We start from the raw sequence: 24,927 nt of genomic DNA on the forward strand, positions 1-24,927 counted from the left end.
TACATTATGCGTAGGTCATTTATAGGATCTCAGAGCAGATGAATTTATTTTAATGTTATTCAACTAGATGGACTCCCAAACAAACTACTACTCACGGTGTACTTTTTAGACTGTTTATTAAACTTTACAAAAGCTACATAGACAGATTGATCACACTCCTCCCTCCCTCCCTCCATCTCAACATGTTTAAATGAATTAGTCATACTCATGTGCTCTGTGTCAAAAAGCTTCAGTTTTTGGTGAATAAGTTAATAAGCGGAGAACACTATTGCCTATTGTTGTGCATGTAGGGCCTGTGAGGCACGCTCTCGTGATCGCCATCATGTGACCGCCACCATGTGACTTGCCTCCATGTGACATGTCGCATAGAGGCGCATACCACATATGGATCTAATAGTGTTAAAAAGATAGATTTCAAAGCATACCCAGGTTCAGTGTCAGACTATGTTAGCGTTGTGGCTTCACAGCTCAAAGATGTCGTCCTCTCGCTCCCGCAATTTCATTGTCAGCTTGGTGGCGGTGAGCGGCACGGCGGCGGCGGCGGCCGACGGTGGCGGCGGCGCCGCCGCCGGACGCTCGTTCATCCTGCTGGAGCAAAGCGCCTCTAGATCGGCCAGCCTGACAAAGGAGAGAGAGAGAAAAAGCATTCAATTAAACACTTCAGTGACTGTACTCGGTATCAGTGAGTAATAGTGAATACTTGGGCGGGTTTAAAAGAAAAAAAATGGTACCAAACATCTGTACACGGACAGAAATGCAGACAGACAGACAGAATGTCCAAATGTATTTTGACCTCTTCTCTGCATCCTGCCATCTCCTGGCGGCCGCCCGCTTGGACTCGCTGATAACGCCGTCCAATCGGCTTAAGAAATCCGTCGCCGTCAACTCTTTGGGGCTCGCCGTCGGGCTCTTATCATCCCGGAACAGCTCATGGTTCAAGCGTTCACCTTGGTCCTCCTCCTCTTGGTGAGCCTCCGAGCGTGACGGCACAGGGATGGACAAGGACTTCCTTTGGAAGATGGAGTCGTTGGTATACAGACGGTTGACTCGCTTGATTTGCTCTGTCTGAAAGAAAACCACAGCTGTCGGAATACACATGGATAAACTATTTGCTAAAAAATTGAACCAGATTTAAGTTTTGCAAATGCATTTTTTGCACTAATTTCAAATATTTTTTCCTCTTAAAAACATGTTTTCATAACAATAATAATCATAGTAATAAAAGTAGAGTAGGCAGATGAGATGGATAGTACTTACAGTGACTCCATATTTGAGGGCGAGGCCTTGAAGTGTTTCGCCGGGCTGGATGCAATGTTCGATGGGTCTCCGTCGGACCGGAGACACATTGGACCGGACCAGGCTGCCGTAAGACTTGCTGCTCCGACCGCCTCGCAACAGGCCGTTCCCACCGGCGTCCGCGGGCTCCTTCCCCGCCGACATGACGGCGAGGAGCGGAAGTAATCACTCGAATCAAGTCAACTTTCGTAGAATCGTAGAGAAGCAAACATGGCTGTTTGTTCGATTAACAAATAAACTGCTTCATCGGCGCTCCGCCATGACGAGCGAGGGAACTTTCGTGACGTCACCTAGAAAAAAAAGTCGAGTCAACATGATATAGAAAGGTAAAGGAGAGGCGCATTAAAAGAAAAGCAAATTAAAAAGAGACAAAAGGGGCGGAACCATCCAGCAGAAAAAAAAGACAAAAGTTAGGCCGGCCGTCTCCTGCCTGCTGCCCGCCATACGTTGCCATGGCTGCCTTGTAAAAGTGACACTTCCCATAATGCTTTGCGCATGCTCATGATGCCTTCAAGGACACACGTTAACATTGGAGCTGAATGGACCCATTTCCGCGTTACAATGTAGTTCACAATTTTCAAACGCAAAACGTTACAGTCGATCAACAGTTGCGGCCATTTCTGCTCAATTCGGAAAACGTCCACTTCTAAACTTAAATTGACGTCCACTTCGAAATTTAAATTTACCATTCACCGTGAACGCCACAGTTCTCGTAGGCTAGTCCGCTGTGTTACGAAGCTACTACTTTAGCATCAAATGACACTGCTGTACAAACATGTCTTTTAAACGGGAAGGTAACGACAAGAGTCAGCTCAATATCCTCAAAGTAAGTATTCATGTGATATCATGTGTGCTATTATCAATCGATGCGTACACATTGCAGTGTGCAAAGTAAGCTAATTGCTAGCATCACAACAGCATAACACACGCATACAAATAATATAACTCTACTCACAATTTGTTGGTCGTCGACACTTTCGTTGCGTTTAACTCTAGAAACGTCGCGTCGCAGATCTCCTGTCAAATTTCATACCAGAAGACGAAGCAGCACTTCTGAGCAATGGAAGGTAACCACACAGCGACTACCTGATGGCCATCTTTGATCACGTGATCACCAAACCCATTTTTGTTTTTGAGGTACACTTGTCTTGTGTGCCACTACCGCCCTGTGTTTGACACCGTCGACATGCTGACAGTCCACAGGAAAGGGAGAAGACATCTTGAAGGTGAACAAAATGTTCTTTTGCATTGTAACCGGCTCAAAGTCAAACAAAGCTTTGATTGGTGTGAAAATATTGACACTGTTTAGGTTTAAAGGCATTCTATGGGAAGAAAGCGCGGCTTAAGCATGAAATAACCAAAAGGAAACAAGAAAACCTCATCAGAGCTGAGGACCAACCGCAGGTGGGCAACACAAAACTACATTTCCCAGTATGAACTCAGATGAGCTTTTGTCGTATTTCTCAGGAAGGTCCCAGTTCAGAAGCTCCTTTACTGGCGCAAACAAGGAAGCTGACCCATCACGCTTTGCTGAAGACAACCCCATACAACAGCTGCCATCGGAGAACCAGGCATGGCAAATTCATCTTTAACACCGTCTTGCAAAACCCCCCAAAAAGAAATTCAACTTTTTTTTTTTTATAGCACCAAAACGGAAAAAAGACCAGCAAGCAGCCAACTTGAACATGTGGCGCCACCTTGTGGAGCTGCAGAGTCAGCTGATGCTCTTAGCATGTCGGGTAATATTAATTCGAGTTTAGCGGTCCGTTTTTTGATGATCTTAAAATGTAAGACTTTAATCTCATCCATCAATCATCGTGCATTTTCACAGGCGGCGAGCGGTCTGAATCATCAAGCACCACAGGAGGGCATCCTCCGTCCGCGACTCCGACATCTGAGCCCATGTCGGCCCAGAGGAGACTCGAGCTGGAGCATTACGTCAAACTAAAAAGGTACACCGCCTCCATCATGTCACGTGCGGTATACGCCCTAAATGGATTCTCTTTCCCGTAGCGACGGCTGGCTGCAAGATCGATGCGGCCGATGGGTTAAAGACGAAGGTGTCGAGTTTGATTCCGATGAGGACGAGCCTCCCTCGCTCGCAACCGTGCCTTCTCTTAAACCTTAACTACGACTTCCTGGACTGGATGGGACTTGGCTCCGATGTGACACGACACCTAAAAAAAATGGCCGCAGGTCTTGAGTGTATCAAATGGACCCCTCCGGATCCCCGCTCAGCTTAAGTGTAAACCTGAAGTGGACGGAGCTACTCGGGTGCTAATTTGGGTCGTGATTCCACCAATTAGCAAAGTGGCGTCGACTTAGAGAAGCACGCGAGGGTCAGGGACATTTCTCAATGCCGCTAATGTGTCCAAAGCACCAGGCAGCCTCCGGTTGGGGACCTTCTGAGGCAGCCATTTTCAACAGTGGTTTCTTTTTGCAAGCTAAAAAACACACTTGACAAATTCAAAACTGCGCTTTACAAATAAAGGTCTTAAGTGAGTGAACATTTCCAAATGATTCAATCAGCAAACAAATTTTGCCGTCAGCTGCCATCACTTTAAATGAAAAACATGACAGGGGAGGAAGAGAAGGGAATGTTGTGGAAATGCTGAGAGGTTAACAGCTGTTAGTAGCCGTAAAGCGCTGAGGGCGCAAACGAGCTCCTCTTCCATGTGGAACGCCGTAACCCAAACCCGGCCGTCCGGATCCGTTTCACTTTGCGGCCCGGGCGGGATAAAAATAGCTCAGGTGCTTGTGGGATGTGCGAGGATCACAAGTGACTTAAAGGAGATTTGCGTGATTAAAATGAAACCTTAGCAGACCACGTGCCAGAGGTGCGGAAATCACGGAATTAGGGATGGGCAATATGAGCTGAAAGTTTATTTACAAAAATCCGATTTTTTTTTTTCCCCCCAGCCCGACTTGAAATGTTGTCATTTTTCTTCATCCAATGAAAGGTGTGCAAATGTTTACAAAGAGGATTTGAATAAATATTTTATTGAAAGTATTTACAGACGCTCCTCCCCTTTCAAATGAGATGATGAATCATGTCACCTGTCCTAAAACAAGATGTTCTGCGTGACAAGGGACGACTTCTTCCACCCTTCATCTCAGCCTCTGCTGCCGGACTAAACAAACAAAGCAAACGAAGATGTGTCAAATTCTGTTTTGTCAATCAATTTGACGCCTGTATGTCAGTTTTATTGTATTATACTGCTCCCTAGTGGCCAAAGTGCGCACACAGGAAGGAACAGCACAATGCCCATTGACTTATATCAATGCACAAACTTTACATTGAATTTTAGGTCATTTGTATGAAGATGAGTATTTTTTTTTTTTTTTAACTAAAAATCATGCTGGAAAAATATTCTTAGTTTGTGCAGAGGCATTCAATGCATAAAATGGCCACGAACAATTGAGAGTAAACTCGAACAAGGCCTGTCATATTTTTGTCTCGAGATAGAAAGAAAAGATATTTTGCTTTTCTTACGCATGTCGTTGTTTCGCGTGATGGCCATGGCGGCGCGGGCGCGCGGGCCTTGCTGCGTGAAATGGTAGCCGAACTTGAGGATGCTGGAGTTGTTCTCCAGCATGGCGGCGATCTCCATCTCAACCGAGTCGCCGAGTTTCTGTCGCTGAAATGGGATGAAATTGGAGTCGTGTGTGTGTGTGTTTGTGTGCGCGCGTGCGTCCAACCTGGTTGTCGATCTTGAGCTCCACCAGCGTGGCGTTACTGGCCATAGCCTTAATGACGGCCTTCATGCCGTCGGAGGTGATGAAATTGGACTCGATGTTAAGACTCTGCAAGCTGGTGTTCTCCTGCAGCATCTCCGCACATGCCTGACGCACGCAAATAGGCCACCTCAGCTACCATCGTATTCGTTGGTGTTCCTGACCGTTTCACCAGACTCACGTAGGCCACGGGGTCGTTGCTACGAGTGGCGGCGATGCTCAGAACCTCCACGTGAGAGTTTCCCTTCATGGCCTCGAAGATCTCCTTCAGTGTCGGTATGGGAATGTCCTGAAACAGTCCACGGGATGTTCAAAAAGGTGCCAGATCCATAAAGTCAAAACCTTGCCACCTCACCTTGATGTTATTAAAGTTGACTTGGGTCAGGCCGCTGTCGTTATTGTGGATCCTCTCCAGGGTCTCCTCCACGTTGGTGGGGTTGGGCGGCTCGTCGGGGAAGATCTTGAAGGGGTCTTCTTTCACCACGCCTGAAGGTCCACATAGGAGAGCTGAATGATCTCCAGCACGGAAGGTGAGCTCACTTGCTGCTACGGCTACGTACTGTTGATGCCCTCGGTGTTGGCGATAGTTCCGGTGGTGCCCAGAGCGTCGTAGTACTGCTTGTTGCTCATCAGCGTGTACATTCCCAAGATGGCTGCAAGGGCGACAAAACATTCAATTGTCATCCAGGTGGAAGACCAAAAAGTGGACGCTCGAAATATTTGTGGATCATCACAACAATGTGAAAGAGGCAAATCGCTGAGCTGACTTCTGAAGAGTTCAGTCTGATGTTCAATTGCACGTAAGCAAGAGCTTTAAATTTAGCGCGGATCATCCCAAACGTTCTATTTTGGTGTTTCTTGACCTCGGCCAGGCCTTCACAAGTGGACGGAGGAATTCTCCATCAGACATTTGAACTCTGGTCAGGAACGGTCTTCGTCTTTCCATTCTATCCAGGCCCTCAGGGGTCCGTTCTGTGCCCACTGATCTTTTCACCTGGTCATTTGTGATTTTTTATTTTTTTTGATTATTTAGATTAGAATATAGGTAAGGTTAGCAGTTTCCACCTGAATTCTGTTGTTACCAGCAGGGGGCAGCACTTTTTATTTATTTATTGATGATTTAGACTAGAATATCGGTAAGAATAGCAGTTTCCACCTGAATTCTGTTGTTACCAGCAGGGGGCAGCACTTTTTTCTTTTTTTTTTATCATGTTGTAAACTGCCTCCCATCAAAGTGTGTCACACACCAACTGCTGCCCCCCCCCCCCCCCCCCAATCCTCCCCACCCCTTGTGACCCCATCGGGAAAAGGCAGGCCAGTGAGACAGCTGCCTGCTTAGCCATAAACACCCGCTGTGGCCCTGACAGTAACCCTACTAGCTTTACGGATCGAGCTAGCCTAGCAGGGGAGCGGCGACTGATGCTAACATTGTAAATAAAAGAGTTAATTACATTGCTGATCTGCACTTGCGCTCGCTGTTTTTTCCGCTAGCTTTTCATCCCCCGCCGACACACTGGCCGAAAAGCTCAACAAAAAGCTGACGGAAGCTAACTGAGCTTTAATCCTCATCTGGACCCGGTCCAGATTCAAGCCCCCAGGCAGCCAGGCTCTGTGGGTCTGTCTGTTTTTCTGTGCAGAACCTTTCGAATCAAATAATTGGTCCTTAACTTTTCCAGCTTTAAACAGAAGCATAAAATCCAAGGCTATGCTAATGCTAGCGACAGTTGAACCCCCCAAAGCTGGCTCATCATTCCAGAACATGTGTTTAAGAAATTAATAGACTTAAATATCAAATTGATGCGCCACGGGGCCGTCTTGGTCTTTTTCTGTCAACGGCCGGCCGTGTGTTTTACAAAGATATCCTATCTTGCTCCCGCGGAAGCCGCTCCACCCCGACGCGTTTTATTTTTGAGCTGCTGACTTCGGGGAATCGGATCCCGTCGCATGTCTGTCGTGGCTGATGGGACGTCCCGGCGTTACTTATATGTGGGTCAGTCCAGTCGATGTGCCGGCATGCTGGGGGTTAACAAAAAAAAAACCCAGCAGGAAGCTTGTTCTTCCTTCCATCAATTACATCTATGGATTGTTTGGGGTCGCGTTAGGGTGACACCCGACGTCGGGACACATCTCGACAAACAAGACGTGGTCTCACCCGCAATGTCGCACATTTCGGCGTCGGTGGCGTTCCTGAGAGCTTCCTCCAGCTCGGGTTCCAAGATGACCTGCTCGTGCGCTGGAATCTCGGCTGCCTTTTTGGCCACAAAAGCTTTTCCTACAAGGACAGCAAAGTCTTTATTGGGTGGCTGGCCTAGAAAAGCGACGACAGAAAGTGTCAGAAAATGAATGGAAAGTGTCAGGCACCTTTCTTCTCCCCAGTGAAAGGCACCAGCTCCTCCTGGTCTGGTTCCTCCATGGCCACCTTCTCCAGGTGCTGCATCAGAGCGTCACGGTCGTAAGGTCCTGTGGGGTTTTTCTTTGTCTGGTCACGCTGTCGCATACCAGCTGGCAGTAAGGCATTCTGAGAGGACGGCGGACAGGGGAGGTCATGTTTATGGGACAAGACGGGTCACATATGCCCAAATCATAAGTAGGTCTTCAACTTTTGAGCAAGACCTAGATTTAAAGTCAAGCAGTTGTTTTAATGGTCCAAAATCACAATCTATTACTTGATGGTTTTCTCTATTAAAGGCATCAATGGACATGAAAGCTAGCTTAGTTATCAGTTAGCTAAACTGTTAAGCTAATGTAGCCTAGCTTAATTTAGCTCACTTAAGCAGTTATTTTTTTTCATTTTGCTTAAGCAGTTTTGGTGCTTTTGATGACTTGGCCCATTTCCATCATTACCGCACAGTTAGCTAGCTAGCTTAAGTTCTAATTCACTGATTAGACTTAGAGAACAACTCGGTGTCATTATTCAAACTCTCAAGGGAACACATTTCTTTTCCACTCAAGTCACGTGACTACCTCGGGGTCCATCTCCTGGAGTTCATAATCCAGCTGGTCGAGCTCTTCGGGACTTAGGCCCTTGAGGATGGCGTCCTCATCGATGTCCCTGGGGTCCGACATGACTGACTCTTGGGGAGAGGGGGAAGGCGCACACTCACATGCACTCGCTCTTGTATGGGGGAACCGTGATGGCGGGGTTCTATGGGACAGTAGAAAAACAAAATTTTAAGTGGGTGAGTACCGGTATCAACCCAATATCGGTCTGGTTTTATTTCCTAGTGGTATCGTGACTCAGTATCGGTGCAAAAACCGAAACCAAAGTATCAGACATGGCATAGAGAAGCCACTTAACACATCACGTGACGTCACAAAGCACAGGAGCGCGGCCAAGTGATGACGGAAGCGGGAAATCGAATGAGGCGCGAGTAACTGGAAACCTTTAGCGCAGCTCGTAGCCGCTAAGAATAGCAGGGAGGCTACGCAGCCTCGTTTATCATCCGCGGACCCTCATTTGTCATCCACGCAGCCTCTTTAATCCAAACAATCACTTCTGGGCCCAACGGCGAGCCAGGCCAAAGCAATCGCATCATCTAATGTCAGCCAATCATGTTTGCCGGAGATCAGACGATTGCTTTGGCCTGAAAACCGGAGGTGACGCTTTGCAGGTACGCTACCGATATCGATATGTAGTTTCTTAAAACAAAAAAAGTCACCAAAGCTAATCGCTTCCCGAAAGAACGCTCTCGGATTCTTTTTTTTTTTTTTTGTCTTGTCCCTGTCGGTGCAGGTCTTAGCGCCCAAGTGTAAAATTCCAAATCACGCTGGGCTTAATTTTAGCTTGACAAGTCAGCTACTTGCAGCCGCGTCAAGCCTCAGCGCCTTACCTTGCATACGCGCACACACACTCACGGACCGGACCGGACCGCACAGCCAAGAGAACTAAATCCATCAACCTTTCTTGTCCACCTTCCAAATAATTCAACAAGCCATCCTCCAAATATTTTCAAGGTCCAAAGATGTTTGAATTTGAAAAATGATTATTTCCAAAAGCCTACATGTTCAACCTCCAAAATCTCCATCAAAATCAACTTGGAAATATAAAGCAAACATATCAAATAAAAAAAACTAAAATAAATAAAAACCCCTCATCTTCAAGAAACTTTCAGAAGGTGGAAAGACCTTCATCTTCAACTTCTAATATCTTCGTTACTCTGCCAAAAACATCTGATTATGTTGATCCCTATAATCCTTCGTCAATTTTTCCATTCAAAATCATCATGCATTTGATTTATGTTTCCCAATTTTTCCTGTCTCAAATTCTGCACAAGCAACACTGGGCCTCACCTACCTCAAGTCACAGCGTCCAAGCCTCCACTGAGACACAAACTACACCCAGTCCAGGACCCCTTACCATCCGAGACACCCCACCTCTCGTGACGTCACCGCTGTATTTTTGGGAGAGACAAGAGGGCGATAGAGAGACAGAACTTTCAGGATAGACAGCAACATGAAAAGTGCAGTACACCTGAGAAGAAACACTGACACCTAGCGGCCAAAACGAGTCGCTACAAAAGACGATTTGACGTTTAATGACTTTTTTGTGTGCGACATCGACACGCTTGCCTTTTTTGTTTCCCTACATTGACATTCTCACATTTTTGTGTCCCATATTGACATTCTCAGAGTTTCTAAACTTGCCATTTTGAAATGTCTCACTTTGTCCCACAATGACTGAACTTTTCCGACTGACAGTAACGCTAACCACTTTTTTTTTTTGAGTGTGTCCCCCACGCTGACATTCTCACGCTTTGTGTGTGTTTTTTGGTGTTTCCCCCATTACCAGACGTCCTTCCCCCGTCATGCCCCATTTCTTACCGTGACGTCACGAACATTTTGCGGCTGTCAAACACACCTGGCAACATTTCTCAAGACTTTCTTGCCTTAGTTTGTGACCCACATTTTTATTACCACCTCCAAGATTTGCATTCACACAACTTTCTGACGTGAACATCTTTTTTATTATTGTCTCAAAGTTCTTTGACTTTTTTCTTTTTTTTGGGGTGTGTCCTGCATTGACTTTTGGCCTCCTTCATCTTTTACATAACCGTATCGTTCTTGTGTATCGAAACAACAACAAACGTTTTGTCACCACGAAACATACCTGACAACATTGCGTGCATCCTTACCTACAATAACAAACACATAGTTCACATATTTTGTGCCCTGCCCGAACCTTTTGTTCTTTTCATCCTCCTTATGAACTCAGTGTTATGCTTACGGTGATGTTCTGAAACTTTGACTGATATGTAGTAATTGATGTCTATTGATATTCTAAAGTGGAGCGGTTGGATTCAGTACAAAAAGGATTTTTCCAAAGTACACTTTTTTTGCTACACTCAAAGTTCAAAGTTCAAAGTCCGCTTTATTGTCAATCCCTTCATATGTCAAGACACACAAAGAAACCGAAATTCCGTTTCCTCCATCCCACGGTGACGAGACACAGTACACGATAAACATACAATTAGACGACACAAAATAAAAACAAGAAGGCACAAACAATAAATAAGAAATAAATAAAATGAGTGATGAATAAATAAGAAACAAATAACACTCCTAATCTTGTCACTTTTTTTGTGGGATTAGTGCAACATTGGGTATTTTGGCAGACATCTTTGCCACCTACCATGTGTCTTCTTCTATGCTTCAAATTGATGCGGCGTCCCCCGTTGAGACTTCCATGTTGATGATACAACAGGCTATGAGAGGAAAAAAAAAAAACATTGCGATCCTTTGGTACATTATGACACGATTGCACAAAATGGCATTCATTGCAAATGACGTTAATTGCTTCATGTTTGCTAGCAACAGCCAAGAACAAATTGTACAAGCGAGAAGGTGACTCACCTGAAATGTCAGCTTGCACAGCGGTCGATGGATGACCTATGGCAAAGCCTTAAAATGTGACGCCAAAAATCAATGGATGCAAATCCTGACACGAGATGTCATCAGATTACTTGCACAAGCAGTTGTCCTAACTTGCGTGCTTTTGCTATTGCGGAATCCTTTCTTTCGACATTTCAGAACGCTGCACGACACAAAGAATGTCGTGCAACACAAAGAATGTAGCGCAACACACAACGCAGCCTACAGCAACACAAAATATCACAATTCAACAAAACACAACCCAAAATAACTCCACCAAGTATTCTCCAGCTATGATACCTGGTCACCTTTTGGGCAATCTTTTAACCTCCTCAGAGGTGACCAAAAACTTCGCCTTGCAATATACATTCCGCCGCTAGGAGTCACCCTAGACGAGCTACATTTTAGGGAAGGACACAAAAGTCTGTACAGTAATGCTAATTTTTCCCTTTGTGTGTCTTTTGGGAACAAAGAGAATCAAAGATAGGTTTGTTTGTATGTGTGTTTGTGTATACACGTGTATTATTTAGTGTGAGAGTGCAACAGAGGCTCTATGGGTATGCAAAGGCCATATCGTGTCCTGCAAGGCGGCAATTCAAAAATTCAAAGAAAGGTTGCGGTCGGGCACCAGAGCAGGCAAGCTGGTTTGTCATGAAAATGATGCCAACCACAGGCGTGTCGGGGACATGAAGTCTTCCTCGGAATTCTCACAATGTACGTTTGTTGATGTTACCATAGCAAGTAGGAACACAAACGGCGAAACACGTAGTTACCCGTGTTTAATATTCTCCACATTCATCTCGGCAACATGCTGAAAAATGGATCCATTTTGGGAAGTATTGGGAATGTATTTTCGGGATGCTCAACAGGACTTCCATAATACTTTACAGATGCGTTTCTCCCTTCTGCTTGGAATGAAAGTGAAAATTTGTTTTTCAGCTTACAGCCCAATCATTCGTCATGTTGATAACCCATCATGAACATGAACCAGGGATAGATAGGGGGGGATAAAAAGAAGCAGATGACAAGACAAAGAAAAAGCCTCCGTCTCGAACGTCTTGTTAAAAACATGAATGGCTGAAAATGTGAATGGACGCAGGCAGCCCAGCCGGCCTTCTCGTGAGCGCCATCACGTTCTCTTTGTCTCTCAACGCCGAGGTCCGCTTTGTCCCACCCGGGTGGGGAGGGGGGATCCCATTTCCCCTCCACTTTGATGTCTCCTCCCCCATCCCACCCACACACACACACACACACACACTCATACCCACAGAGCACATGAGCGCATAGGGAAAGAATTCCAAAGCAAATCCATCAGAGTCAAAACAGAACCTAAGAGAGAAGAAGTGAAGTCTGAGAGCTGGTTTGTCGATACGTGGCCGGACATTAACTGCGCAAATGGAAATCTTTGTCACTGTCGGAAGAAACGGAAATACGTGGAAAAACATCACACGCACTAAATGGAAAGAAATGCTAATAAATACGGGAAATATTACAGAATTTACCAAGTTGATCAATAAATGGGATGTGCGCAATGCATTCTGGGTATTCTGCAACTTAATCGTGCGTGTGTTTCACATTGAGTAGCATAAATATTTACAATGAGCATATGACCTCAATTTCCATATGCGGTGACAGTGAGGGGGGGGGGGCACGTTTAATCCATCTTAACGACGGCGGGGCCTCGAACCCGAAGCGGCAAACAACATGTGGCGCGTAAAGCGTCCCTTTGATTGCATTGTTGCCATCGCGGGCCCGTCGAGGCGGCCCGCCAGACTGTGGCCGCCCACCCCCGCATTCACGGCGCCCCTTCGGGCACCCCCGTGCAAAAGAGCGAGGCCGAGTCTTTCCTGCAGCCGGCTGATGTCAAGCTGCAGGAATGTGCAAAACAGAGCACACTGGGGGGCCTTGTTCTCCCTCCTTGAATAGAATCCAGCAGGCCAAAGCACATGCCACACACACCGAGGGCATTGGGGGGCTTTGCGGGAAAGGGGGGGGGGGGGCACCTAATGTAGTTTGAGGTCATGTGGAGGCACTTCTGATAAAGTTTGGAAAGCGAGCTCGAATGAAAACAACGAATGTGAAAGTGTCAAAACAGGAAGTGCCCGGTCAGCACTCCGACGCCCCTCCCGATTTTTTTATTTCGTTTTTTTTATCACTCTATGAAACAGAGAAGCGCAAGGGGGTGCTATGGCCTCCTGGAATACCGAGGGCAACAAGTCAAGTTGATAGACAAACAAGCATTCAAACAAGGACTGATTAATCCAATTTAAATATAGCTAACTAGCTAGCCAAGTAACATCGAGTTAGCCTAAGGATGACCACAATAGTGTCAGAATTAAAGCAACAAAATCAGGAAGAAGAACCAGAAGACGTGCACAAAGCACATCCAATTCGAAAAGTGATGAAATCAGGGAGAGAAGTGAGACACGGAAAAGAGAATAGCTCCTTGTGACTTTTGCCTAGCAACCGGCCTTATACAAAATAACAAGGGCGAGGGTGTGTATTAAATGTTTATGCATGTGTGCAGGCCGAAACATTTCATCACCGCGTGACTCTCGGGGTGCGCTCATGTCTGCTGGGTTGCCGTCTGCGCTCTTATGTAAGCGCCAACAAGTCCAGGCGTGCTCTCGCCGCCAGATGTTTCATGCTAGTACGTCACCGAGTACAAAATCTTTCTTACTGTACTTAAGTTGTTGTTTTTTTTCCAAAACTAGTTTTATTTATATTGCTTAACAATCAAACACTGATATCTGCAGGGGTTTTCTCAATGTTGTAAAATGGTGGGCACACATTAGCTTAGCTGATCCTTTTAGCGAAATGCTAACAATAGACGGGCTAACGAATGGCGGCTACGTATAGAGCTCTTATAGCTCTAACGCAAGAAAAATGGTGAAGCAGCATTTAGCGGTTACGCCGCATGTAATTCAAATCACTTCAGATTTATTTTCTTCTGTAAGCTACTTTGGTTCTCTTTGCTTTGTTATGTTTCAAAATGTTTTGGTTTCTGTGAAGCACCTTGAGTTCCCTAGAAAAATAAAGGTGCCTAGCCTTCAAAAAAACAGAATGCGAGCTCATTGCCATCATTCAAGGATAGTAGCCAAGATGCGAGAATAAAACTAATTAAGTTGACTTTGAAGTCTCAATTAGGCACATCGGCAAGTTGTGCGGTGCATTTGCAGACGGGAGTCTATATTTAGCTGCAAAACAATGAGCACGTTTTTTTTTTTTTTTAATTCAATAAAGTGCACCCCCCCATCTGTGGACTTGTCCTATATTCAAGATATGTTCTAAATCGATTTTACGTTCATAATCGTCGATGGCCTCGCTGCATATTTTTGCGCACGGAACAAAGCGATGCAAAAACACTAACGCTCTAATGAAAAGCCACATGCAAAAAAAAATAAACACTTTCTATTTCACTATAAGTCCACCAAAAATCCCCAGGGGTAATCACAACGCCTCCTCACAGACAAAAATGACACGACTGTGGACAAAAAAAAAAGCTTTCTATTTCACTCTTAAGTCTAGCAAAAATCCCCAGCCGTAGGCGTATTCGCCGGTGTTAGCGCGACAGCACAATGGAAGCTAAGCCATAATGCTCCATGCATTTACATGTCAAAAAGTAGAGCATAACACACACACACACACACACACACACACACACGACAGATACAAACATGTGTATGGACAAAAGCAATTCCATGGCCGCCCACGAACTCGCATACTTACACGCACGCACACTAGGAGTGAGCCCACAGACTTCTTTCATCACATGAAACCAAAATATTTTTGTTCCAGCCAAGTCAAAGAATGCATAAAAAAAAAGTGGTTTTAAAAAAAATGTCTAAAATATATTTGTGCAGTCAGTAAAAGCAGCTTCTGCAACGAGGAAAAAAAACAAGATGTTCCATGCAGCTCGCTTGTCGATAGACACTATTCTAATTAATAAAGTCATATATATATATGAATTAAGTGGAAATATCACAAGGGAGGGCCATTTTACTGCAAAGTCAAAGTCTGCTTTATTGTCAATCCTTTCATATGTCAAGACGCACAAAGAAACCGAAATTCCGTTTCCTCGATCCCACGGTGACGAGACATAGAACACCATAGACATACAAGTAGACGACACAAAATTAAAAACAAGAAGGCACAAACAATAAATAAGAAATAAATATGAGTGATGAATAAATAAGAAACAAATAACACAATAAATAAGCTCGGCTAACGACCAACTAAAACAAGTTGAAGCACCGAGTCAGCATTACGTGTTTGTGCTAACGTTACTGATTGACATGTTTGTGTGTGCGCGTGCTGATAAGAGCCATTGGTGTGTTTGGCTTGGACACAAGTAAAAAGTGATTGCGATCAATCATCCGCGACCATCCAAATTTGCCTGGTTAGCGTGGAGATGCGACGAGGTTCGCCACGACTCGGCTCTTTTTCGTCACTTGTCGCTGATTGCTTTAACTAGACTGGACTGGGCTAGCACCGACTCGTTCCTGCTACGCTATGCTATGCTGTCGATGCAGGTGACACAAAGACAATGAGGGTTAATATTGACTATACCTAAATAAAATGAGTTGCTAGTTAATTGCTGATTTCGTTGTCATTCATCTTATGGAATCAATGTAGTCAATTGCACGATTCAAATATTGATTGGAGCATGCTAAACTCGAAAAAAAGGCTTTTAGGATGGTTTCAGGCCCGTCAAGGTCAACAGAGTTTGGAGACTCGGGTACTTTCCTCGGCTCTCGAAAACGCTCTCGAAAGTTGACACGCGCCGCTAAGCATGGACATGCTACGCTGCCACGACTTCTGCTTTTTCTGTTTCAACGCGTCAATGAGCAGCAAAGTTGCTGGTCCGCTTTCAAACAATCTTCAAATTAATGTCAGGACGTATTTATTGACTGGAGCGGTGCTCAATGTTAAGACACGTTTCACACAAACAACGGCGCGATCGCCATCCGATGATGTATCGACATGTTCGACACGTTTGATTATTAAAGACGAAAATGGTGACGAATGAAATCAAAATAAAGGAGTGGGTGGGAAAATTCCGAAACGTGAACGAGGCGTGAGAAAGAAAACTTCACAACTGGCATCAGAATACCCGTCTGACTAAAATTGACATCAGTGGCGAGCACCAGCATGCAGCGTGTCATGTGACCTTCCCTGATGGGAACATAAAAATGACTTCTTATCCGACACACGCACGACTTTACAAAATGAAACAAATAAACAAGGAAGTTTTTCTTTCATTCATTCACGAGTCTTGCTAAGCAAATGGAACAAACAAGTCGCTAAAAGCGGAAGCGGACAAGCTAAAATAACCAAGCTAGCAAACTTTGTTTCCCACAATGCTAAAAGAAGAAATGACTCCCATGGTGCTATAAAGAGGATAAATCAACATTCCTAAAAGAAAATAAAGTCAACAAGCTAAAAATGAACAAACCAACATGGATGCTAACCTTAGCAACCTTGGAGAAATTAACTTGCTCAAACTAGCACTCAAAGCAAACTTGCCGGGAACTTTGTTCCACTCCCAGTACGCAAGTGTGTGCGTGCGTGGGAAGGGGAGTCAAAGTTCGCATGACCAGCACCATTTAGCTTTAAAGTTGATCATCTTTCTTTCAGTCATCACTTTTATCTGACTTTTAATCAACTCCAGTCATCTAAAAGTCACGGTGGACAGGAAACTGAGTCACATGACAAGTTGTCACATGACACACTGGTCAGCCCAAATGTGAGTCAGTTGAGGAAGAGCAAAACAACCGGATGTAAACTTTGAACTTTGTACGTGGCAAAAGCAAGCAGTTTACTTTTGGACTCACATGGACCCTGAACCGCTCTGTTCAGGAACAATTTTGACCCTCAAAAGCATCCATAAACACTAATAAAAAGTTTAGAGTTCTATTAAGGTGAGCTGAAGCCAACCTTTAGATTCAATCTCTGAACAATGATCTCTACTGTGAGGTGGATTCATTATTTTAGGAGGAAAAGAAAACTTGGCTGTTCTTTGACTTTCGTTTCGACCGCAACGTTCTCATACGGCCAAGTATGAGGAAGCATCAGAAACATTTCAGCAATGCTGCACTTGCGACACCCAGTCAAATAGAATCAGAAAGCAGTTTCTGGAATAATTAACAAGAGTCCTGAAATGTTTCGGATTCCAGAACGCTTCCTTCCCACAGATACGGCTGTTGGTTTCTTTTTCTCCTGCCGAGGTTGTTTTTAAATACTTAAAATGATCAAAATGATGGAGAAAAAAAGAAATCGAATCAAAGCATGGATATGGAAAAAAACTCGAGAAGTTCAGAGACTAAAAAAAGGAACATACGGATGTCACATGTCCTGGCAGGTACATAAAAGCTTTATTGACATTCAGCATAGCCTGAGGGTCAAGCTGTTCCTGTTTGGCGTGATCCACGCTTCTCTGCCAGGAAACGCTCCTGACATATTTTGTTACGAAAGATATGCAGAGATGAAATCCTTCCGAAATTGCGTTAACGTTCTGTGACCAAGCGTCGTTTCAGCTCATCTTTTGGCCATTGAAATGATTTGGAATGTCGGTGAGCCGTCCCAGCTCGCCCAAAACGCCTTTGTTATTTTTTTTTTAAATATAGAAATCAGCAAACGCATTCAATTAAATATATAACATAGAATAGAGAAAATAGTTCAAAAATCCAACTGTATGCAAAGTAGTCGGTTTCTTTTAGGGGCGTGGCCTAGCAAATGTCAACACTGGGAGTTGGTCCGGTTGGACAGCCTCCCCCGCAGTAAAACAAAATATTTTCGAATATAACTCTATTGTTAGACTTCTAAACAAAGACTAATACAATTCTTCAGTAAAATGTAAAGAATGAAACACCTTGTGCATCACGATGACCGGATTTTCTGGACTACTTTTTGCACAAGCTTTGAACTCTGCAGCTTATCAATGGATTTTTCATGATTTTTACAATATTGGACGATATGTGCATATTCTCTTATATATGTAAATTAAACATAAACACACCCGCAGCTTATATTCTGGTGCGGTTTATAGTCCAGACATTACTGTAACTCATTGCAACTATTTCTGGTGTGTGTGACTTGGCCACTAGGGGCAGTATAATCCAGCAGGTTTCTGAATGCGACTCAGCAAGTTGCAGTAATTTTAGACTTTTTGTTTTTTTTTACAGATGATAAAGAATATATGCATTTGACTATCGTTACATTGGACAATATGAGTCACTGCATTGTTTTGTTGTCTTATCATACCGCCACGAAGATCGATTACGAAGATACTAATCGGTATCGAGCTCATTGCACTTTGATTTAGATACACATCTAAAGGCCGAAGAATTACCAGGCCAACCCGTGTGCACACTCAAAAGTGTTGACGGTAGTGAAGGCCCATTCAAAAGGTTCTCAGCATTCCTTTATGCTAAGCTTTTGTTTTTCTTGACACGGATCAGAGAGTTCAAGCACTTGTCGTGCACATTTAACGAGCACGCCGTAGCAACAGCAAGGGTCAGGCGAGATGTCGCCTCCCGCATTGCCCGCCATGCCCACACCGGCACTTTGGTTACAAAAGGTTGCCTGAGTTTGTGTAAACAATCACAACCAGCGACTGGCTCCAGTTTTATTTATGTATCTTCATTTTTTTTTTAGGATGAATTTTTACTTTTACTTGCTACATTTGGAAACAATTTTACGTCGTCAAAACAGGCAAATCAATAGATGCCTAAAATCAGATGCTAGCATGATAAGGAAAGTTTATAGTGGTTGGTGTCTAAATCGACTACGATTTGGGGGTCTGACTAGCAGTGCTAATGTAGCTTAGCATCAGATCGACGACATGGTCAAATTGACCGGCAATCGCAACGTAACCGTTTTGCGTGCAGAAAGCAGCAAGGGTCACGTGATTCACATTCCGAGGCACCAAACGGGAAGTTGTCAAACGTTTATCTGCTTGGGGAAGCAAACGCAACGGTTGGCGTAAACAATGTCTCCCCCACCTTCTCCCTTCACCTGTTCCCCTTCTCGTAATGTCTCACGCCGATCATCTTTCCCTGCCCAAATGTGAGTTCTGGCACACGGGAGGCTTTCTCACGCGACTCTGGTTCAAACTACAAAAGACAGATGGAATTCTGCCCATGTCGTCATCTTTGACATTGTGTAGATAACACTGGATGGTGGTATACGGTCCATATAGTGCCTTGAGATACGAGCCGTTCCGAGAAGTCGTCATTCGGCGGATTTGCGACGCAATTCAACTCCCATCGCAATAAGCAATAGTTTTGCAAATCGAGCCGTTAGAATCAGGATCCGCTTTACACTGCCTTAAACAATTCATTGAATTGCATCCTTAAATGTGTTTCGTTTTATTTGCACGTTAGGTCGTTTTATGCTTGTTGCGCTAAAGTGAAGTTTGCCCTCTGAGATAAGCTATCCGCTTTTTATCTGTTAACGGATAGCGGTGGTACAAAGTGACGTGTTATCATAGAAAAAGATAATTAGCAAGACCTTTCAATGATATATACACCCTAGAAATGCGCCCTGGCTCGGCATCTCCCGTCCTAAAAGTCATTTGGACTCACCTATGGACTGAATGAGGTGGATTGCTTTGTTGTCTTAGTTCACTCCGGTTGGCTGGCGACCAAAGTCGAGGGTGTAACCGACTTCTCGCTCCAAAAAACATCGGGATAGGCTGCAAACATTAAAACAGGCGTGAACACGATTGCGAACGCTTGTATTTATAAATGCCCTAACCTGACCCGACATTGACTTGCATCGAGTCCAGGCCGTACCCAAGGTTGCTAGCTAAACAAACATGCAGCGTTTGGCAAACTTGCACGAAAATGACAGGGTTGACTGGTCATGGAGTCACTTGACATCACAGGTGCTCGACCAAAAGTAAAAAGCAGCTGGCGTGGGTTAGCAAACAAGACGCAGGTGCGCCGAATGGAACACCTGGTGGCGGCGTCCAAACCAAACAGACGTCATTGGAAGCGATCTGGGCGAGAGATGCGATAAAACTGGCTAAATGTCAAAAACCTGAGGGCCTAATTTGAGCTGTGATGAATTTCCCGAGGAAATAAATACAGCGGCTCACGGGATTGGTCGTTCCCGAGAAAGGCCACCTATATGTCATTATCGAGATTTATAGTCCCGATAAGGTTTTCATTTCCCTAATCCATGAAAGCTGTTGCCACAATGAGCATATCCAAATGTCAACAAAGCCTCGAGTATAAAGATCAAACAGCACATGTGGAAATCCCAAGACTTTTTGATTCAAATGAAGTTTCTGTCACAAACATCGGGATTTCCAGCGAGTTCCCCGAGAGCTTGCGTTGGAGATGGAAAGACTCGGTAACGGTGAATTGATTGCGATGGCGACACTGCCGTCGTTATCAATCCAATATGTCGCCTTGCTGGTGCCGCCATCTTGGATTAGCATTGATGAGGGGGATGAAAATGCGAAAAGGACCGACCTGACTACGAGATGATTTCATTTTCCTTGGATGATTTTGCTATGATTGTTGCGCTGCCTTTTCCAAGACAGAAATCTTTTTTTTGTTTCGATTTTCAGAAAGGAGCATTTATTAGCTTTAGCTTGGCCGTCTGTCAAGTGGACGTATTAAAGCCTTTAATCAAAGTGTTGTCGAGTACAAGTGGTAGACAGACGTGTGAGCTGTTTACGAGGAGCTAAACCTCTTTGGTTTTAAGGAATTTTCATTAAAGTCGTAATACAGCAGGATTAAGATACTTTAAAGGCAGATTAGCGCATCGATAAAACACTCCTGATCTGGCAGTTTTTTTTTTGTTTTTTTTATTTGGCCAGATTATCTGGTGTTTTCGGTAACCTTTTCTTTGTGTCTGGGAAAACGGCAAAGTCAAAACAGCAGGCTCAACAATTTGGCGTCGCAGTTCCGCTCGTCTTTGTCGCCGTCTTATTTTGTCTGCGCTGTAATCCCCCCCCATCGTCACCTTCATCATCGTCATCATGGTGGTTATCGTCATCCACGGGGGAGGATGAAAGATGTGACCCACATTGACGTGGAGACAAAACAATGGCTTTTAAATGTCAACACGCGTGTAAAATCGCTTTGAGAAATTCAACACGAGACCCGACTAAACACCCGCAGCGCCATCACGTTATCGGCCCAATACGTGTGAGACATTAAAGTACTCGTTTAAACGATTCATAGAATCCTTTGTTTGAAAGTATGATTCTTTGAGTCGATTTGTTCCGACTGATAAATCGCTTAGTCACGATGAAGCAGCGGTCCAGCACCCGAGGCCTAAACAAAATGTCCCCTGTGAATAAATTGGACTTCTCGATCACAAGTCTCCTCGAGCGGAGTAGCGGTGACGCGATTCTCAAGAAGGCGAACGCTTCGAAAGTGCTCCGTGTTGCTAACGCGACATTTTTCATCTTCTGCCAGAGTTGCTCTTTTGAGTTAAACGAGGAGCAGAAGGGCAACTATTATGTTGCTGAGTAAGCGCTGAGTGAGCACAGCTTTAAAGCCAGTGTGGGGGGAGGTAGGGGGCGCTATAATTAACTTCTCGGGGGTGAGCTCATCTTTTGAACTTCAACAAGTCATCAGATGGGAAGCACAACAACACGTATCATCTGCTCAGCTGAAAGCGCAGAAACACGTGAGGTAAAAATGCATGACTCCACGTTGTTTCGGTCACACGGAGGCCGCGGCGCCGCATGCTGAGCTTTTTCCGAAGGCGGATGACGACTGACGCGAGATAAATGAATAAAATCTTCCATGGCGTATCAATCTATTTTTCGACGCCTTCGTTCATAGAAAATGCTAATAACGAGGACATTATTCCAAAACGACTTTTGCCTTCTTTGAATAGAATGAATATTTAAACATGTGAGGCTTGGAATTTGCGAAAAGGCGGGCTACAAAAACGAGACCACCTGGGAAAACTGGGGTCAAACAAGTCCGGGTCTGCCCGCCGCCGTCACGTCAATGCAACGCAATGGAAATATACTTCCCCTGTGTGACCATACAGGAAGCGGGTCACCGACTTCTCAGATGCGACGGCCACATCCTCCCCATGACGTCATGGAGTCTGTGGGGAGCTCGAGTTTTGTTTCCGGAAAAAAATTCCCGCAAAGTTGCACAAAATGAAACCAAAGTGCGCCTCTCCATCGCTCTTTCTCACACTAAGACATCGACAATCAGGAACGACAACAAAAAACACAAAGGGCCTTGAAGAAGGAAGTGACAAAGCAAGTAGCCAAGTTGAAGGAAGTCTCACTAATTGCGCAATAACCGTCGTACATTTAAACTCCAATGAACAATTTTCTAAACAGCATTAGCAATTAGCTGGAAACAGCTAAGCTAAATAGCATTAGCAATTAGCTGGAAACATCTAAGCTAGGTTTCAGCATTCTTCATAACCTGTTGATGGAGAAAACGCGTATGACTTGCTTACTTGTTATTGTCGATCCGGTCCAAACAGATGTCAGCGACCGCTCAATGGCGCCCGCAGAGTGGACCACGGGAAACCAGTCAGCATCCAGTTTTGCTGTTGTTTGCAAGCTCAGACAGAGGCAGGTTGTCCCCTTTTAGAAAACAAACTGGACATATTTAAAGTCTGACCCGCAATGGTTTCCTCACAGACAAACCAAAAAGTTATTTCTTGACAAAATGTTTCCTTGTGGTCCACCTAAAAAAAAAAAAACACAGCAACGTGATACAGTCAAGTCATTCAGAGCTATTATTGATGTTGCCGTTATTATTATTATTTGGAAAGAAGAAGTGAGGTGCAGCCTGGACTGGTTCTCAGCCAATTTTAGTTTACATACAAACATTCAGCAATTGCTGATGTATAAATATCCCGGTTGACAAAAGTGGGGTGCACCAAGGACTACCGTAAATTCCGGACTATAAGCCGCACCGGACTATAAGCCGCACCAGCTAAAATTGGGGGATATTTTAGTTTTTTTCTTATATAAGCCGCACTGGACTATAAGCCGCACGTGCACACGCGTTTTTTTTACAAAGAAAGACCGTTCACAGAAAGCCTTTTTAAAGTTTTTATAACATACTTTAACATGTCTTTCTCAACATTGCCTGTGACGAAGGGTTTAGAGCCCTTTGACGCAGGTCACCTAGCGTGCATTCCTACTAAAGCTCATAATAGTCACAAGCAACACAGCCAGAATAAGCAGCAGCCATAGTAGTGTTTCAAAATAGTATTTTTCTTGTTGTTTTTTTCTTCAAGATACTGCAGTGTATAAAAGTGATCAAGTCATCACAAAAATTACGAAAAAATTCCTCATATAAGCCGCACCTGACTATAAGCCGCAGGGTTCAAAATTTGGGGAAAAAGTCGCGGCTTATAGTCCGGAATTTACGGTAGTTTGCAGCCAACTCCATTTCACATGCAAGCATTGTATCTCAAATCTACGGATTATAATGATCCAAACGAGCCAACGGCATTGTGCAAGTTATTCAGACACTTCCACCTAAGACAGGAAGAGCAGGAAGTGGTGTCTTTGTGCACGTTGGAGATGATTGACGAGCCAAAGATGTCACCTTTCCGCATTCTCATCCATGTTCATCCAACCAGCCAAGCAGGAACAAAGCCAAAACCAATTCTGACGCTTGTGCATTCTCTTTTTCTCATGCTTGGCTTTCTTTGCAAACTTCTTACTGGGAAAGTCCTGGCAATCAATTGCGGCAATGGCAAGAGTTCTGGAGCGGATGTCAACAAAGACGGGTGACCCATGGTGAGGTCAGGCGCTGTTTTCTTCCTTTCCGGAACACAGTGTTCCCGGCGACAGCTTGCATGGGACCGATCCACATTCCAGGATTACATAACCACGCAACAGAACCACCCAGAACTCTTTCCCTGCCCTCACTTTTTCACTTCTTAACCCTAGTTTGGCTTTCTAACACAAAAAGTGGCTGTTAATTAATATTCTTGTTCATGCCCAATCGTTACGACGCAAGGAATTGTTTTCAAATTTTTATTTTAAGAGCTTAGTTAAAAAAAATCACGCGGATTTTTTTTTTTTAAGATGACTTCATGACATGGATCAGCGTGAGAAACAAGAGCCTTCATCCAGGACTTTCTGAAGCGACTATTTAAAGCGTCACTAAATTTACGTTTATGCTCCATGTCAGCCTTCAGTGACAGACAAGTGAAACAAACATGGCTAAAGGCCGCGCTGCAGTAAAAGGGAAGTGACAAGCAGCAACACGTCGGAATTGTTGACATTTTTTTCAGCAGTAAAGCGGAATGGGGTGCTCAGAATCCATCCTGTTTTTTTTTTAAACCCGTTTTCACAAGTCTGTGTGAATGCATTTAGTTGTGTCATTTTACTGCCGAGCGCAAGCAGACTTTTTCTTTCTCTCGCAGTCGTCCGTCCACGCTAGGGCCGACTTTTATCGTCTTTATCGACACGCTCAGGCGCTCGCAGTTCCGAGCTGGAGCATCAAAGTTCTCAGTAAGAGCAGCTGAGTGCTCGGGTTAAAGATAAACTATTGCCACGGCCCACTTCCTGGAATCGAAGGTTGTTGTTTTTTTTTTTAAAGAGAAGAGGGTGGGGGCAGCCTGTCGCCAGCGAGCGCCCGATGCACATGGCGGGGCCAGGAAGCCGATCCTCACGGCTCGTATTACCAACTGCAGCAGACCGGTTTGCATGGGAAACTGCGGGATCACATGTCAGAACACAGCCGTTCGTTTTTCTGTTGACTTGGGCCGGATTACATTCGAGAAAGAAAACCACTCGGGGGGTTTTGGAAATCACTTTCTATGCATTCGATAGTACCTGATCGAATTTAGGAACTCCTACCAGCACTCACTTGGTCGTTTTGTTTTTGAGTTGCCTACCAGCCTCAGGGAGATGAGACTAAGTTATGCTGAATACAGACTTTGGAAGTTAATACTCAGCTCGAAAGTAAAAGAACGAGTTTGAACCTGATGACAATCGGTCTACACCGCCCACAGAATCACAATGTGAACTATGCGCTCGATTGTTTCCAAAGCGACCGCGCCTGCAAACGCTCC

At 44.6% G+C, this 24,927-nt stretch overlaps 3 protein-coding genes across 7 annotated transcripts; 1 reads left to right on the forward strand and 2 right to left on the reverse strand.

Moving 5' to 3' along the window:
* Positions 1–99: 99 nt before the first annotated feature.
* On the reverse strand, positions 100–2,428 carry lysmd1 (LysM, putative peptidoglycan-binding, domain containing 1). 2 transcript variants are annotated; one of them, XM_061289263.1, is made up of 4 exons: positions 2,252–2,428; positions 1,258–1,586; positions 794–1,065; positions 100–618 (listed from the first exon to the last, which is right to left on the reverse strand). In XM_061289263.1, exons 2-4 carry the CDS (start codon positions 1,438–1,440, stop codon positions 462–464), a joined length of 612 nt encoding a protein of 203 aa, XP_061145247.1. In that variant the 5' UTR covers positions 1,441–1,586; positions 2,252–2,428; the 3' UTR covers positions 100–461. The 2 variants fall into 2 exon arrangements, with proteins under 2 accessions (XP_061145247.1, XP_061145248.1); XM_061289264.1 differs by lacking the exon at positions 2,252–2,428 and having other exon boundaries at positions 1,258–1,790.
* scnm1 (sodium channel modifier 1) lies at positions 1,813–3,799 on the forward strand. The gene is made up of 8 exons (XM_061289261.1): positions 1,813–2,122; positions 2,293–2,363; positions 2,434–2,522; positions 2,606–2,700; positions 2,764–2,867; positions 2,941–3,035; positions 3,128–3,248; positions 3,310–3,799. The coding sequence occupies exons 1-8, from the start codon at positions 2,072–2,074 to the stop codon at positions 3,422–3,424; spliced, it is 741 nt and encodes a 246-aa protein (XP_061145245.1). The 5' UTR covers positions 1,813–2,071; the 3' UTR covers positions 3,425–3,799.
* A 481-nt stretch (positions 3,800–4,280) lies between these two features.
* On the reverse strand, positions 4,281–22,460 carry tmod4 (tropomodulin 4 (muscle)). 4 transcript variants are annotated; one of them, XM_061289256.1, is made up of 13 exons: positions 22,345–22,459; positions 19,485–19,594; positions 10,661–10,733; positions 9,326–9,422; positions 7,996–8,176; positions 7,393–7,549; positions 7,184–7,303; positions 5,592–5,684; positions 5,387–5,517; positions 5,213–5,320; positions 4,996–5,139; positions 4,790–4,934; positions 4,281–4,427 (listed from the first exon to the last, which is right to left on the reverse strand). In XM_061289256.1, exons 5-13 carry the CDS (start codon positions 8,095–8,097, stop codon positions 4,405–4,407), a joined length of 1,023 nt encoding a protein of 340 aa, XP_061145240.1. In that variant the 5' UTR covers positions 8,098–8,176; positions 9,326–9,422; positions 10,661–10,733; positions 19,485–19,594; positions 22,345–22,459; the 3' UTR covers positions 4,281–4,404. The 4 variants fall into 4 exon arrangements, with proteins under 4 accessions (XP_061145240.1, XP_061145242.1, XP_061145241.1 ...); XM_061289258.1 differs by lacking the exon at positions 9,326–9,422 and having other exon boundaries at positions 22,345–22,460; XM_061289257.1 differs by lacking the exons at positions 19,485–19,594; positions 22,345–22,459 and adding an exon at positions 10,882–11,159.
* Between the last annotated feature and the right edge of the window lie 2,467 nt (positions 22,461–24,927).

This window comes from Syngnathus typhle, linkage group LG10 (genome assembly GCF_033458585.1).
Source record: "Syngnathus typhle isolate RoL2023-S1 ecotype Sweden linkage group LG10, RoL_Styp_1.0, whole genome shotgun sequence".
NCBI lineage: Eukaryota > Metazoa > Chordata > Actinopteri > Syngnathiformes > Syngnathidae > Syngnathus > Syngnathus typhle.

Bases quoted from the DNA above. Each gene is read 5' to 3' on its own strand.
- lysmd1 (XM_061289263.1), bottom strand. From the start codon at position 1,440: ATGTCGGCGGGGAAGGAGCCCGCGGACGCCGGTGGGAACGGCCTGTTG. The intron at 1,066-1,257 runs GTAAGTACTATC...GTTTTCTTTCAG, and splicing joins CCCTCAAATATGGAGTCACT to ACAGAGCAAATCAAGCGAGT. The intron at 619-793 runs GTCAAAATACAT...CTCCTTTGTCAG, and splicing joins TGGCAGGATGCAGAGAAGAG to GCTGGCCGATCTAGAGGCGC.
- scnm1 (XM_061289261.1), top strand. From the start codon at position 2,072: ATGTCTTTTAAACGGGAAGGTAACGACAAGAGTCAGCTCAATATCCTC. The intron at 2,364-2,433 runs GTAACCACACAG...TTTGTTTTTGAG, and splicing joins GCACTTCTGAGCAATGGAAG to GTACACTTGTCTTGTGTGCC. The intron at 2,701-2,763 runs GTGGGCAACACA...CGTATTTCTCAG, and splicing joins GAGCTGAGGACCAACCGCAG to GAAGGTCCCAGTTCAGAAGC.
- tmod4 (XM_061289258.1), bottom strand. From the start codon at position 8,097: ATGTCGGACCCCAGGGACATCGATGAGGACGCCATCCTCAAGGGCCTA. The intron at 5,685-7,183 runs GTGAGACCACGT...TCGCCCTTGCAG, and splicing joins CGAAATGTGCGACATTGCGG to CCATCTTGGGAATGTACACG. The intron at 4,428-4,789 runs GTAAGAAAAGCA...TTGTTTGTTTAG, and splicing joins CACGCGAAACAACGACATGC to TCCGGCAGCAGAGGCTGAGA.